At 38.1% G+C, this 14,000-nt stretch overlaps 1 protein-coding gene across 1 annotated transcript; it reads left to right on the top strand.

Annotated features, from left to right (window-relative positions):
- The first annotated feature begins 13,268 nt into the window (after positions 1 to 13,268).
- Positions 13,269 to 13,711, top strand: LOC137938314 (uncharacterized mitochondrial protein AtMg00860-like). Its single transcript, XM_068783292.1, has 2 exons — positions 13,269 to 13,484; positions 13,556 to 13,711. The coding sequence occupies exons 1-2, from the start codon at positions 13,269 to 13,271 to the stop codon at positions 13,709 to 13,711; spliced, it is 372 nt and encodes a 123-aa protein (XP_068639393.1).
- The last annotated feature ends 289 nt before the right edge of the window (positions 13,712 to 14,000 follow it).

Raw genomic sequence — 14,000 nt, 5'->3', positions numbered from 1 at the left:
CCCAAGTCTCTAAATATCTAATTTTGATTCCCCTAGCTCCCCTTGCTTGCATGACTATAGTATGAAAAATATGACTTTTATCACCACATTAAACTCGAAAAGAATGGAGGTCACCCAAATCAACTCACAAGTTCTGTGCACCCTTGGTATATATTCAACATTTTCACTGGATCTTACTACTATATTTTGTTTCTTACTTTTTCAAGTCACTAGATTTCCTTCCTCAGATGTACAAGAACCTCTTTCTTTCTCTTTCCTTCAAATATCTAATTATCATGTGATTTGCATATCCAAATGAATTTTCCCAGGATTTTTCATGAATCTTCTCACCAGGTAACAACATATGAAATGGTAGGTCGAGTTACAGTTGTTGGCAGAGGTGGCGTCTCAAGATGGGGGGTCGGGGTGAATTTAGTGCTTATTGAAAATTTAAGTGTTAATGTAATTAAGAAATGTAAATGTAAAAACTAAAACAAAAAAACCATAACATAAAGATTTATTGATGTTCCCCTAGTGATAGTCACCCGTCAAGAACTCTAACTTGAAAAATTCATTAATCCTCATAGTAATCATGAAAGGATTCACGGTTCCGTTGTGCCCAACCAGTGCAATCTCCAATTGTTCACCCAAATCTCTCTTCAAGAAATAGATCTTGTACTTGAACTGTGATCTTGACACAAACATAAAACATTTTTCGTTTATACTTTTTTCTTATGGTTTCCTGTTATACATACTGCATATAGATCTTGTATATGAACTGTAATCTTGTTGTATTTCGTCGTCGCTGCAGGGGATGTTTCAAAATAAGCCGCGATATCTATGGCAGAATTGCAGCACATCTATCAGATAAAGCATGCCCGAGGATACTTCAAGAGGCCACTACTCTAAAGCCATTTCTTCACTTTGAAAAGCTACCAAAAGCTGCCGCATGGCCAAGAAACTTTGCAATCTCACCCCCCACTGATGACAACATTTCACTGTATTTCTTTCCAGAAACTGAAAGGTTCTTCCATTGCTTGTGTTCATTGAAGGGCACACAGTATTTCTTTGCTAGTTCTTTCCTTGAATCTGGGATTCCCACTTTCCGTGCTAGGGATGAGAATCTGTACAATGACCTGCTCGATGAAACTATGTCCAGAGAATTGGTGTTGAGAGCATCAGTTGGTCGCACTGAGGTTCTCATTTTCACTTCCCTTGAACTGCCCCAGAGCTACTGGAGTAAGCACTCTTTCTACATTGGCAGACGCCATATCACTACCAGCTCCCAGTTCTTACCGTTTCTGCACTAATATTTAAATGACATTCAGGGATCTTCGGCAAGTGCTATTTGTGGGGGTTATTCAGGGAAAGACAGAACCCACTCCCCAAGGCCTCTCTGATCATAAACTTAAGCAATGATGAAGAAGACTCAAAGGGAAGAAGCGATAGGTTACAGAACAAAGCAGCCGTCTTTCTACTTACCCGTCAGTGACGGGCAATATGGATCCTCACAAACCATTCAGCCAGCACGTAATCTGAGAATTGGAGATGTCAGAAACCTGTCTTCATTGCAGACTGACAGGTTTCCCCAACCAGCTTTCAGATCCTATTCTCAAAGCTATGATGCACCAACACCATTGGCCAGGTTGGACATTGGGACTAACTCGAGGGCAACACAGCTGACAAATCTGCAGCTTCATGGTGATACAACAGTACGTGAAAGAGAGAAATTGCTGAACAATTGTACTAGCACTGATTTGGTCCTGTTTCCCCTGGAGGCAGAGATGATGACAGCTCCACCTGGGAAACGAGGACCTATGGAAGCAAAAAGATGAGTTGATGCCGCATGAGATGGGAGAGATGGTCAATCAAAAAGCTACTTTTGTATGGCATTTTCCCTATGCTTATTAAGTATTAATACCGATTACATCAGTGACAAACAAAGAGCATGTGAAAGTTGGTTTTAAGATTTAACTTCTAGAGAGCATGGAAATTGGACCAAATTGGAATATTCTAGTTTGAATTTGCAGGTTGTATAGGATTTTAGTCCCCATGAATCATGTAAGGGAGTTGGTGTGGAACTCATTCACATGGTTACCATTGATGCAGGCATGCTTTGCAGGTTGGATTTGCATCATCTGTGAGAGGCTGCCCTCATGTGGGGTTACTATCTATACCAATTAAATAACTTGTATAGATCATTTAATTTGCAGCAACCTGGTATCGCCTCCTTGAATAATATAGAAAAAATTTTAAAATTAAAATATTTATTAAAAACTATCAACCTATCAATAAGATTAGAAAGAAGGGGAGGGGAAAACTGTGTTTTTGTCCTAAATTTTGTAAAAGAGATGCACTTGATGAGGGTGGCATCGCTTTTGTTCTTCTAACTTCACATAGAAACTGAAAACAAATTCAATTAATTTTTCATAGCTAAAATTTACTACTTTGCTAAATGACAGTTAACAAAGGAGAAGAACGAGATTGGGCTATGGATTTGGGAAAGAATGTTAAGGTATTGTAAGTTTGATATTATTGAACTAAAATTCTAAAAGTATCTTTCCCCTAATTGGGTAATCAAATACAAAATAATCATACCAAAGTGTTTTATTTAATAATAGTAAACATGTAAAATTACTTGAATATTTAATTGGCTAGCGCCAACGATTGTCTTGTCTTATGAGTGTCGCTTGAAAGAAAGTTCCTACTTCTCTAGAGACTCTACCCTCATCGTCACACTCAAATTGATGTGTACCTAAGGGTATTCTGCATCTCAATGTCTTAATAAGACTCACTATTACAGGTTTCAATCCATCCACTTTTTATTTCTATTGAAATTTCACCTTGCCACCTCCACTTAGATATGTTGGGTTGTCGCTACCAATGACTCATTTAATTGCCTTTAATTAATTTGGCCCCTTTTGAAGCATTTTAAATTTGTTTCTTTATAATCCTTTAATCAAACAATCGACCAAGTGAGGTTTCTCACAATTATATATGTGAGTTCTCTATCTTCAAAAGACTTGGAATTGAGGCTTTCATTTTTATTCCAAGCAATCCTTAATTGGTTATCAATTAATCAAGATAAAAAAATAGGGTTGCTTGTCTTTGGAATCAATGGTAATAAATCCATAAGTTGTTTGGCTCCTCTGACCATTTTTAAAGTTATTATTTCAGCTTCTATGGTGGATCTTGTAATCAAGGATATCTTTATAGAGTTTTAGGTGACAACACTTGCACCTATTGCAAACACAAATAGACCAATACACCTAGTGTCTTTAAATGTTATATCCAGTTGGCATCACTATCCCATATTATTCTTTGTCAGCAAAATTATCCCATATTATACTTTATCGGCAAAAAATTATCCCATATTATAGACAGGTTTGCACTCATAAAATGTACAAGGAAAGAGTGATCAGTTTGCTCAACACTTATGTAGCATTAGGATCCATTTTCCATAATTCCAAGCAAGAGAAAGAAGAAAGAAAAAAAAGAACAGAAGGGAAAAAGAGCTCTTGGGTAGAGAGAAAAAAAAATAAAAGAGAAAAGAGAGGTGGCACCAAGCAAAGAGAGAGAAAGAGAGATTAACTCAAGGATGAGATGTGTAAATTGATTAATTCCGAATTACAACACCTCTATTTATAGTAAAGGAAGAGGTAGAGTCCTTATACAATTAGTCTTTCAATGCTAGTTATATTCCAACTCTAACTCTCTAAGATAAGTCTATTCAAACCAATCTACTAGAAGACTAATATGAGTTGAACTAGAACTCTTTCTTTATTCACGTGAATACAAGGGAGGACGCCAACTCGTGGCCTTATCCTTGTGGGTTCCTCATGATCTTCCAGCTCATCTTGATAAGGTTGCTAGCTCGTGATATATTTTTGGGTCCCACACGATCTTCAAGTTTTCTAACTCAATTCTACTTGTGCTACTTAATTCCTTAACTCGTGCTTGCTTGGGTGAGGACTCTTCTTGGTGTCCCATGTCCTCATGGTGGGTCCCTCCTACTCAAGCACCATGATGGGTCCCACATTGTAACACTCCCCCTCAAGCTGGGGGTGAGAAGACATCATAAATGCCCATCTTGCTGCATATGGTAGACATAATCTTGTGAGTGACTGGCTTGGTGAGAATATCTGCAACTTGACTTTGTGTTGATCTATGCTTCAGAGATAGGAAACTAGCTTGGAACATTTCCCGTATAAAATGGCAATCCACTTCAATATGCTTTGTTATTTCATAGAAGACTGGATTCGATGTAATGTGTATTGTTGCTTGATTGTCATAGTATAGATATATTGGAGCTTCTTTGTAGAATCCCAACTCAGTGAGAAGAGATCTTATCCATATGAGTTCACTAACAGTGTGTGCCATGGCCTTGTATTTTGCTTCTGCACTAGACCGTGCTACTACATTTTGCTTCTTGCTTTTCCATGTAACCAAATTTCCTCCAACCATCGTACAAAATCCCGAAGTAGATTTTTTGTCATTTGGGGATCCGGTCTAGTCTGCATCTGAGAATCCTTCGATGTTGAAGTGACCATGGTTTTTATAAAGAAGCCCCTTTCCTGGAGCTCCTTTCAGATATCGTAGTATTCTTTCAAGTGCTTGCCAATGACTAAGTTGTGGCTTGTGCATGTATTGACTTACCACACTTACTGTATATGAAATATCCAGCCTTGTTACACACAGGTAAATAAGTTGTCCCACTAGTCTTTGATATTTCCCAATATCTACATCTTCTCCAGTGCCTCCACATAATTTTGTATTTGAGTCCATAGGAGTGTCTGCTGGTTTGCATCCCATCATTCTTGTCTCCTCTAGTAGATCAAGGGCATACTTTGGGATAGCACAATCCTATGTCTGGATTGTAATACTTCAATACCCAAAAAATATTTGAGTAGTCCAAGATCCTTCGTCTTGAATTCAGCACATATTTTCTCCTTTATTTTCTGGATGCCCTCAGAATCACACCCAAATAAAATAATATTATCAACATATACAGCCAGAATCACCATACCTCTCGGTGTATTTTCTATAAATACTGAGTGATCTCTAGAGCATTTGTGAAAGCCGACCCTTATGATGGTTTGACTAAATTTCTTAAACCATGCCCGAGGGGACCGCTTTAGACCGTATAAAGAATTTTTTAGGCTACTTACCGACTCCCCCTCAACCACATACCCAGGTGGTTGTTGCATGTAAATTTCTTCTTTAATATCACCATTAAGAAATGAAATTTTCACATCAAGTTGATATATCGACCATGTTGAGTTGGCTGCCATAAATAATAATGTACTTACCGAATTCATTTTTGCCACTGGAGAGAAGGTTTTTTCATAATAGATTCTATAGCACTGAGTATAACCATTGGCAACCAGTCAAGCCTTTAGTCGTGCAATTGACCCATCTGGATTATGTTTGACAGTATAAACCCACTTGAAACCATAGAGTTTTTTATATGTGGGAAGAGGAACCAGTGACCATATGATTGTCATTAAGGGCCTTCATTTCTTCATCCATTACTGCCTTCCACCCTAGATATTGTAGAGCCTCCTGATAGGACTGAGGAACAAATATGGAGGAAATAGAAGAAAGAAACTGATAACATAAAGGTGAGAGGCGATGATAAGACACAAATTTTGATATGAGATGAGAAGTAGAGGGTCTAGTGCATGATCTAGGTTCTTTCCTTATAGAAATAGGACGAGTATCATATTGATGGCCAAAAATAACTGGTAATGAAGAACTTACGTCTGTTGGATCTGTTAACTCGGTAGGTGTGGTGTCGGCCACTTGCTCTGGGGGTTGAATAATCTATGTATCACGAGGCATAACCATTCGATGGGAACTTGGTACTGTGGACAGACCAGGAGGAGCACTATCAGAATAAAATGAGGAGTCTTAAAAAAATGTTACATCCCTTGACACAAATTAACGTTGACGAGTAGGACTACAACAAACATAACCCTTTTGTGTGCGAGAGTATCCTAAAAAGATACACTTGATAGATTTAGGATCAAGTTTGCTGTGTCTAGATAATGAACTATGAACAAAACATTGACATCCAAAGACTTTCAAAGGTAGTGAAAACGGACCATCATTTGGTAATAATCTAGAATAAGGAGATTTATTACCAAGAACGGTGGATGGTAGACGATTTATAAGCAAGCAAGCCGTAAGGACTACATGAGGCCAATAAAAGTATGGAATTTTCATGGCATATAATAAACCTCGAGCCACCTCAAGAATATGATGATTTTTTCATTCAACGACACCATTTTGTTGAGGAGTGTAGGCGCATGATGTTTGAGGGATAATGCCATTTTCTTGACAAAAGGAGTCAAGGCTTTTGGAAACATATTCTCTGGCATTATTAGACCGGAGAATTTTTATTTTCTAACCAAATTGTGTGAGTACCATAGCATGAAATGACTTAAAAATGAATGGTATCTCAGAATGCTCCTTAAATATAAACAACCAAGTTGTGGGAGTGAAATCATCAATAAATGTAATAAAATATTTTTCTTGAGAAATGTTGGAGACACTCAAGGGCCCCCAAACATCAGTATGAATTAAAGAAAATGGAGTGACACTTTTGACTTCTGGGCGAGGAGAGTATGTACTCCTTTGATGATTACTCAATTGACAAACCTCACAATGAAATTCTGGCCTTACTTTAAGAGAAGGAAACATATAATGAAGAGACTGTGCATATGGATGTCCCAACCGATTGTGCCATAACCGTGTCTCATTTTCAGTAGTAGAAACCATATTTATTTTCAGCATATCCAAGTAGTAAAGCCCCCTTTGTTCATGGCTTCCACCAATCACTTGCTTCGTTATAAGATCCTGAAAGACACATGAAGTGGGTGAGAAGGTAATAGAGCAATTAAAATATTTTGTCAACTGACTAACAGATAATAGATTCAAAGGGAAAGTAGGAACGAAAAGAATATCAGTGAGCAGAAGTGATGGTGTGACAGAAGTGGAACCTTTCCCTTGGACTTGGTTTGAGAACATTCAGCTATGATAACAAACTTGTGTGAAAGACTCAGAAATAGATAATGTAATAAATTTTTGTTACCTGTAAGATGCTAAGAGGTTCCTGAGTCAATTATCCAGGATGAAGATGAGGCAGATAGCATACCTGAAGCGGTAGTGGTAGCAGTAGTTGTGGAGGAACTAGGAGAAGAACCCAGCATTGTCTTCATTTTCTGAATTAGCTCATACTCTTCATCAGTAAAAAATTTCTGTGCTGCTGATTTTGTGGGTTGTTCTTCTTTTGTATAACTTATAAAGGCTTGATTAGCCCTTGTTAATTCTGACTATCCATTGGCTTTATAGCATATTTCTTTATAATGGCCATATTGTCCACAGTATGTGCATGCCCCGTAATAGCAATGATCTATAGTGTGGCCAATTTATTTACAATGAGTACATTCTTTCCCGTCTGCTCTGCCAGCACCTGTCCTTCCACCTCTTCCTTTGCCTCCTCTATAACCTCTACCTTAGCCTCGGCCGTGGTCAGATGATGATCCTCTATGATCGGAATACATAGCAGATGATACTTCAGTAGTGGAGGAAGAAGTGTCTAGAATACGAAGTAGTGTTGTGCATACATCATCAAACTTGGGGACATCAGAAGCACTCAAAAGTTGACTCTTAGCAATCTCAAGTTGGGGTTTAACATTTGCAAGACAAATAGCAGTAATTAAGGCTTCCTTCTATTTGTCTTGTATAAAAATATATGTGCTTGAAGGCTGAGATAACTTCCACTTTTGAAGAAAATCTCTAAAGCGAGCCAAGTACTCATGGATATTTTCTTCTTGTTTAGTATTCAACATTCTTTGGAGAATATCATATGGTCTATGTAGAGTATTCGGGCAAGAGTACAATTTAGCACATGTCTCCCAAATTTGTTTAGCAGTGTCAAGATGAATAACATTGTTTGAGACATGTTCTTCCATGCTATTGATTAGCCAACTAATCACCAAAGTATCATTTTTCAACCATTTGTTATAAAAAATATCATCTTCATCAATAGGTGGTCCTTGGGTGGTGAGGTGACCAAGTAGGTCTTTAGTTATAAGGAACCTCCAAACCGATGTGGACCAACTCATAAAATTTGATACCCCACATAAGGGTGTGGTGGTAATTCTCAGTATATCACCTTTGATATTCATATTTTCTTCAGCCATGATAGGCCCTTCTTCTTCAAAAAAAATCTAATAATAACACCAAGTAGTACACTTCAAACAACTCGATGTTTGGGAAATTTTAGCATTGATGCTAAATTATTATTCTGATTTTTTTCTCTAATACCACTCATAAGAGACTCAATAACAATCTTCTATATCAGGGAACTCTTATCCCACGGAAAAAAAATCCAACAATCTGATCATGGACTGGTCTCAGTATACAGAATTTCCAAACCGACAAAATTATTTTGATAGCTCCTTCTATATAGAGAGGCATGCATATCCATAATATAATAAGATGAAAGAATTTACATACTCATCCTTAAATCATCTTCTAAATTCAGAAACGAGTAACATGAAATGAAAAAAATTGAACACTTATCTCTCGGCATGTGTTCTTCCTTCATAAAAGAGCTTTCTTTGAGTGATGTTGATCATCACTTCTTTAGAGCATTCCTTTGACGAGGGATCCTAAATATAATACTTTGATACCATGTTGAATTTAGGATCCCTTTTTCATAATTCCGAGCAAGATAAAGAAGAAATAAAAAAAGAAGAAAAGGGAAGAACAACTCCAGAGTAGAGAGAAGAAAAAATAAAATAGAAAAGAGAGGTGGTGCCAAGCAAAGAGAGAGAAAGAGAGATTAACTCAAGAATGAGATGTGTAACTTGATTAATACCGAATTACAACACCTCTATTTATAGTAGAGGAAGAGGTAAAGTCCTTATACAATTAGCCTTTCAATCCTAATTACATTCCAACTCTAACTCTCTAAGATAAATCTATTCAAACCAATCTACTAGAAGACTAATATGAGTTGAACTAGAACTCTTTCTTCATTCACGTAAATATAAGGGAGGAGGCAAGCTCATGGCCTTATCCTTGTGGGTCCCTCACGATCTACTAGCTCATCTTGATAAGTTTACCAGCTCGTGAGATATTTGTGTGCCCCATTTGATCCTCAAGTCTTCTTCTAACCCAATTCAGCTTGTGATTCTTAATTCCTTAACTCGTGCTTGCTTGGGAGAGGACTCTTCTTGGTGTCCCACGTCCTCATGGTGGGTCCCACCAGGTCGAGAACCATGGTGGGTCCCCATTGTAACAACTTACATCCTTTAAGCAAAACTAGAGTAACTTATTTAGAAACAATAAAAAATAAAAAGAGAAAGAGAAACCACACTTCCATGAGCACTACATATTATGATACTTTGACAAGCTTGAAAAATGAGACTGTATAATCCATAGAGAACTGAATGTCAAGCATGAAGACATCAGAAATGTAAAAAACATTAAAAGAGGAAAAATGAAATTTACTTTTCAATCTAATTCAAATGGCTAAAATAGAAAAAATATTGACCTATTTACTAGGAAAAAAATTGACTATACATCCTTTTTCTAACACACATCAATATATACTCAAGAAAATACAAGGATGGGAAAAAGCTAGCAACATTGACTCTATTTAATCACCATTGACCAGTTATTTTTTCCATCTAAAGTCTTCAAATACGATGAAGTTTACCAAAAGACCTAGGTGACCCATAGTTTAGAGTCAAAACTCTATTAATAGATCAAGCAACGTAAATCATTGCTGTCAATTGAATAAATCAAGTTGGTTACAATAGGTTTGTTCATTCAAACAGGCATTTGCACCCTTCTCAAAAATCTGAAACCACATGAGAGGCCTAAACCAGACTATACACCCACTTCCAACAGCTTGACCAATGAAACCCCTAGTTTGTTGGCCCATCAATTGGCTAGATTGTTGTTTTAAACATAAATCTGTTTGATACAAAAAATCTAATAGCAAGCCTTTTTACTTTGACAAATGGATGTCTCCACCTTGGTTCATATCTGGAAATTTTAACACATTTATGGTACCAGAAACAAGGTTTTGTAATGTTGAGGACTCAATAGCTCACTGAGTCACCCAAAAGAGGTGGCAATCACTCATTGAGTTAATTACTTTTAAATTTCATATTTTATATTTTTTAAGTATATTTTTTCATTAAGTATGTAAGGATCCAGGTCGTAGGGGCAAAATTGTAAATTTAAGCCCTAAAACTTTAATGACATCAAACCCTATTTAGAGGGTAGAGAAATAGAAGAAGGACAAGCATTGAATTAGGTTAAACAGGGTTTGGAGTTCTCTTTGATGAGCTCTAGGGTTTTTGAGGTCTCCTTGACGAGCTCCAGGTATAGTTTCTCTCTAGATTTTGGTTTATTCTCTTCCTTTTTAAATTATGTTTGCATTGATTTTACCGAATCAAAGTGGAAAGGATTGTTGCTGTTTCTGAGTTCACTCAGCTGCTATAGCCTCCCCTTCATCAACAGCAGCAAGAGGGGCATTCCCTCCTTCATTCCGAGCAAGGGTAGGGGTTTCCCCAATCCCCAACCCGAGAGCAACCTCTAAAGAGGTGCTTTAGCCTATACACGAGCAAGGCAGGATTAGGAACACCTAATCCCTCATACGTGAACATCAGTACCTGGCCAAGAGGGTCCTTACTCTCTCAGTAGTGAGCACGAGCAGCAAGGGTTCTTAACCCTTACTGAGAAAAACAAAGAAAGGAGACTTCTTTTCAGTCTTATCGAGAACAACCTCCTTTTCATCCTTACCGAGAGCAACAGTTTTATTACAGTGCTGGATTCATAAATCCCACACCGAGTTACTCGATCTATGGCTAGGGACCATAAAAACTTGGTATCAGAGTAGGGTAACACGGGGGAGCCCAAAAATGGTGAGTTAAAAGAGTTGATGATCAGAGAGCAGTAGACACAGGAAGAAAAATAAGTAGAGAATGAATGAAAGTTTGCCATAATCATGGAGAAGTTACAAAAAATTCCAAATATTAATCTCCAGATTAATAGACTGCCTGGAATGTTGGGAAATATTATAGTGGGAAGAAATTCAACCCTGGAGCAAAGAGGAGAGGACAACTCATTAAACACAGGGAGAGACCAATTTATAGGGCACACTGCCTTTCCTAGCCAAATGGGAAATTTCAGCCAAGGAGGAGGCACCGTACCAAGGTATACAAAACTTGACTTCCATACTTTTAATGGGTCAGATGACCCCTTGATTTGGTTACATAGCTGCAAAAAGTTTTTTACCCATCAGAGAACATTAGAAATTGATAAGGTGGGACTGTTCGACTTCCACATGCTTGATGAAGCACAACTCTGGTTTCATCAAGTAGAGTTGAATATATTGGTGCTAGATTGGGAAGAGTTTAAGGAGTTATGCACTATCCGGTTACATCCTCCAGCCCACAGTAACCCCTTGGGGGATCTATTGCTATTACAACAAACTGGCCTAGTGGAACTATATAAAAAACAGTTCCAAGAAAAATTGGCATGAGCCATTTAGATGGTTCGCGTATACCAGCAAGTCAATTTATTTACACCAGGCCTTACTGAGTCATTAAGGTTAGAGGTGGAGCTCCACGCACCTGCTGGCTTAGCTCGAGCAATGAATCTAGCTCGTGCATTGGAACTTCGACAAAAAGTTCAAAACAAGAGACCAACTTGGCAAAGGGACCGGAACCCTTCCAATAACTGGCAAGGGAGGTGAAACACTAACCCTCAGATAGCTTCTCCAGCAGGGCAATAGGTCAGAAATCATCCTAGTATTACTCCTGTAGCAGATAAAAGGCCTAGCAACCCACCCACCCAGTATATTAAAAAATTAACGAGTGTGGAGATGGCTAAGCCCAGGGCAAAGAACTTATGTTACAATTGTGATGAAACATACAGGGCAGGCCATCAATGTAAATGTTTGTTATGGTTAGAGGTTGATGAAATCACAAAACCGCAACAACTTGATGATTCTACTGAGGAGGATCCACCAGAAATCTCTTTGCATGCCATTATAGGACAGAAATCCACCAAAACTATGCAAGTCCGCATTCGGGTGATGGACCAGGACCTTGTCAACCTTCTGGATTCGGGAAGTACACATAATTTTTTCCATTTGACCACTGCTCAACACCTTCAACTAAAAATACTTCCACACTCAACAACAACAATTTTGGTTGCCAATGGAGAAAAAGTTCCTAGCTACGACATCAGTAAAAAAGTAAAATTCTCAATCGGTACGACTTTCTTTCATTCAAGTTTTTTTGTCATACTTCTATCTGGGTATGATATGGTATTGGGTATTAAATGGCTGCAAAAATTAGGCCCTATTTTTTGGGATTTTACTATGAGTTTTGAAATGGGCGGACAACAAGTACTATTATAGGGCAGTCACGTGGACAAGCCACATCACATTCATACGATTCACACATAGGACAATCCGGACAATAATATAGAACATCTCCTGGATGAGTTCTCGGACTTATTACAAGAGCCCTCTAGGCTGCCTCCCTTGAGGCATTGTGACCATTGGATATGTTTAAAATAGGGCTCAAAAGTGGTGATCGTTTGACCTTATCGGTACCCATACCTACAGAAAGATGAAATTTAAAGACAATGCCAAACCATGCTACAACAAGGCCTTATTTGCAGCAGTCGTTCACCATTTTTGTCACTAGTCCTCCTCGTTAAGAAACATGATGGTACATGGCAATTTTGTGTCGATTATTGGGATTTGAATGCCCAAAATGTGAAAGATAAGTTCCCTATTCTTATGGTGGAGGAGCTTTTAGATGAACTGCATGAGTCATATATATTCACCTAATGGGACTTGCGCTTTGGATATCATCAGGTTCGTATGCATCTAGATGACATCGAGAAAATGTCCTTTCACACTCATCACGGCCACTTTGAATTTTTGGTCATGCCATTTGGGTTATCCAACGCCCCAATCACATTCTAGGCGTTAATGAGGTATTCTGCAACTATCTTTGCAAATTTGTACTTGTTTTCTTTGATGACATACTCATTTACAGCCAATTCGGGCATCAACATTTAGATCATTTAAGATTGGTATTTCAACTGTTACATGCCCATCAATTATATATAAAGAAATCGAAATGCTCATTTGTGACATCACATGTGGCTATCTCGGCCATATTATTTCCCATGATGGGGTCATAGTTGATTCGGAGAAAATTTAATTTATTGCCGATTGGCCGCAACCTATGAATACCTCTGCTTTTAGAGGGTTTTTGGGATTGGCAAAATATTATAGGAAATTTATCATAAACTATGGACCGATTACAGCACCATTGACAAATATCCTCATGAAAAATTCCTTTATTTGGAATGATCAAGCCACACAGTCCTTCTCAGATCTCAAATTATCACTTGCATCTGCACCAGTTCTGCAACTTCCCAATTTTGAAGATTTATTTGAGGTTGAGTGTGACGCATCATGTGGGGGATTGGGCCGTTCTATAGTAGCACTTTCACCTATTGCTTATTTCAGCTGATAGCTGGCAGTACGACACACAAATTGCCAGTATATGAACACGAGTTAATCGGGTCGGCCAAAGCTATCCAACATTGGCACCCGTCCTTATGGGGTTGCACATTTCTTATTCGTACTGATCATTACAACCTTAAATATTTGCTGGAGCAGTGACTCACGACTTCTCCTCAACAATAATGGATTTGTAAATTGATGGGATTCGACTTTACTATGGAATACCGTGCAGACAGGTTAAACAAGGCAGCCAATGCCTTATCACGACGTTTGGAGACTCTGCCGCTTCTATATGCTATCGACCAGCCTCATTTTATTCTTTTAGACTTGGTCAAGGAGAAAAATGCCAGCAATTCGGTTCTTCTCGATATGCACAAGCAATTTATAGAGGGGGCCATGGACTCTAGATGGACCATTCAGGATTCTCTTATTTATTACAAATTTTTTT

The sequence above is a fragment of the Aristolochia californica genome, unplaced genomic scaffold (genome assembly GCF_029961685.1).
Source record: "Aristolochia californica isolate CCGP_79_NKW_82.1479 unplaced genomic scaffold, dmAriCali1.0.hap1 SCAF_8, whole genome shotgun sequence".
In the NCBI taxonomy this organism is placed as follows: Eukaryota; Viridiplantae; Streptophyta; class Magnoliopsida; order Piperales; family Aristolochiaceae; genus Aristolochia; species Aristolochia californica.
Note: the sequence above shows the minus strand (reverse complement) of the source record. Positions and strands in the feature narration are given on the sequence as shown.

Bases quoted from the DNA above. Each gene is read 5' to 3' on its own strand.
- LOC137938314 (XM_068783292.1), top strand. From the start codon at position 13,269: ATGAATACCTCTGCTTTTAGAGGGTTTTTGGGATTGGCAAAATATTAT. The intron at 13,485-13,555 runs GTTGAGTGTGAC...TGCTTATTTCAG, and splicing joins ATTTTGAAGATTTATTTGAG to CTGATAGCTGGCAGTACGAC.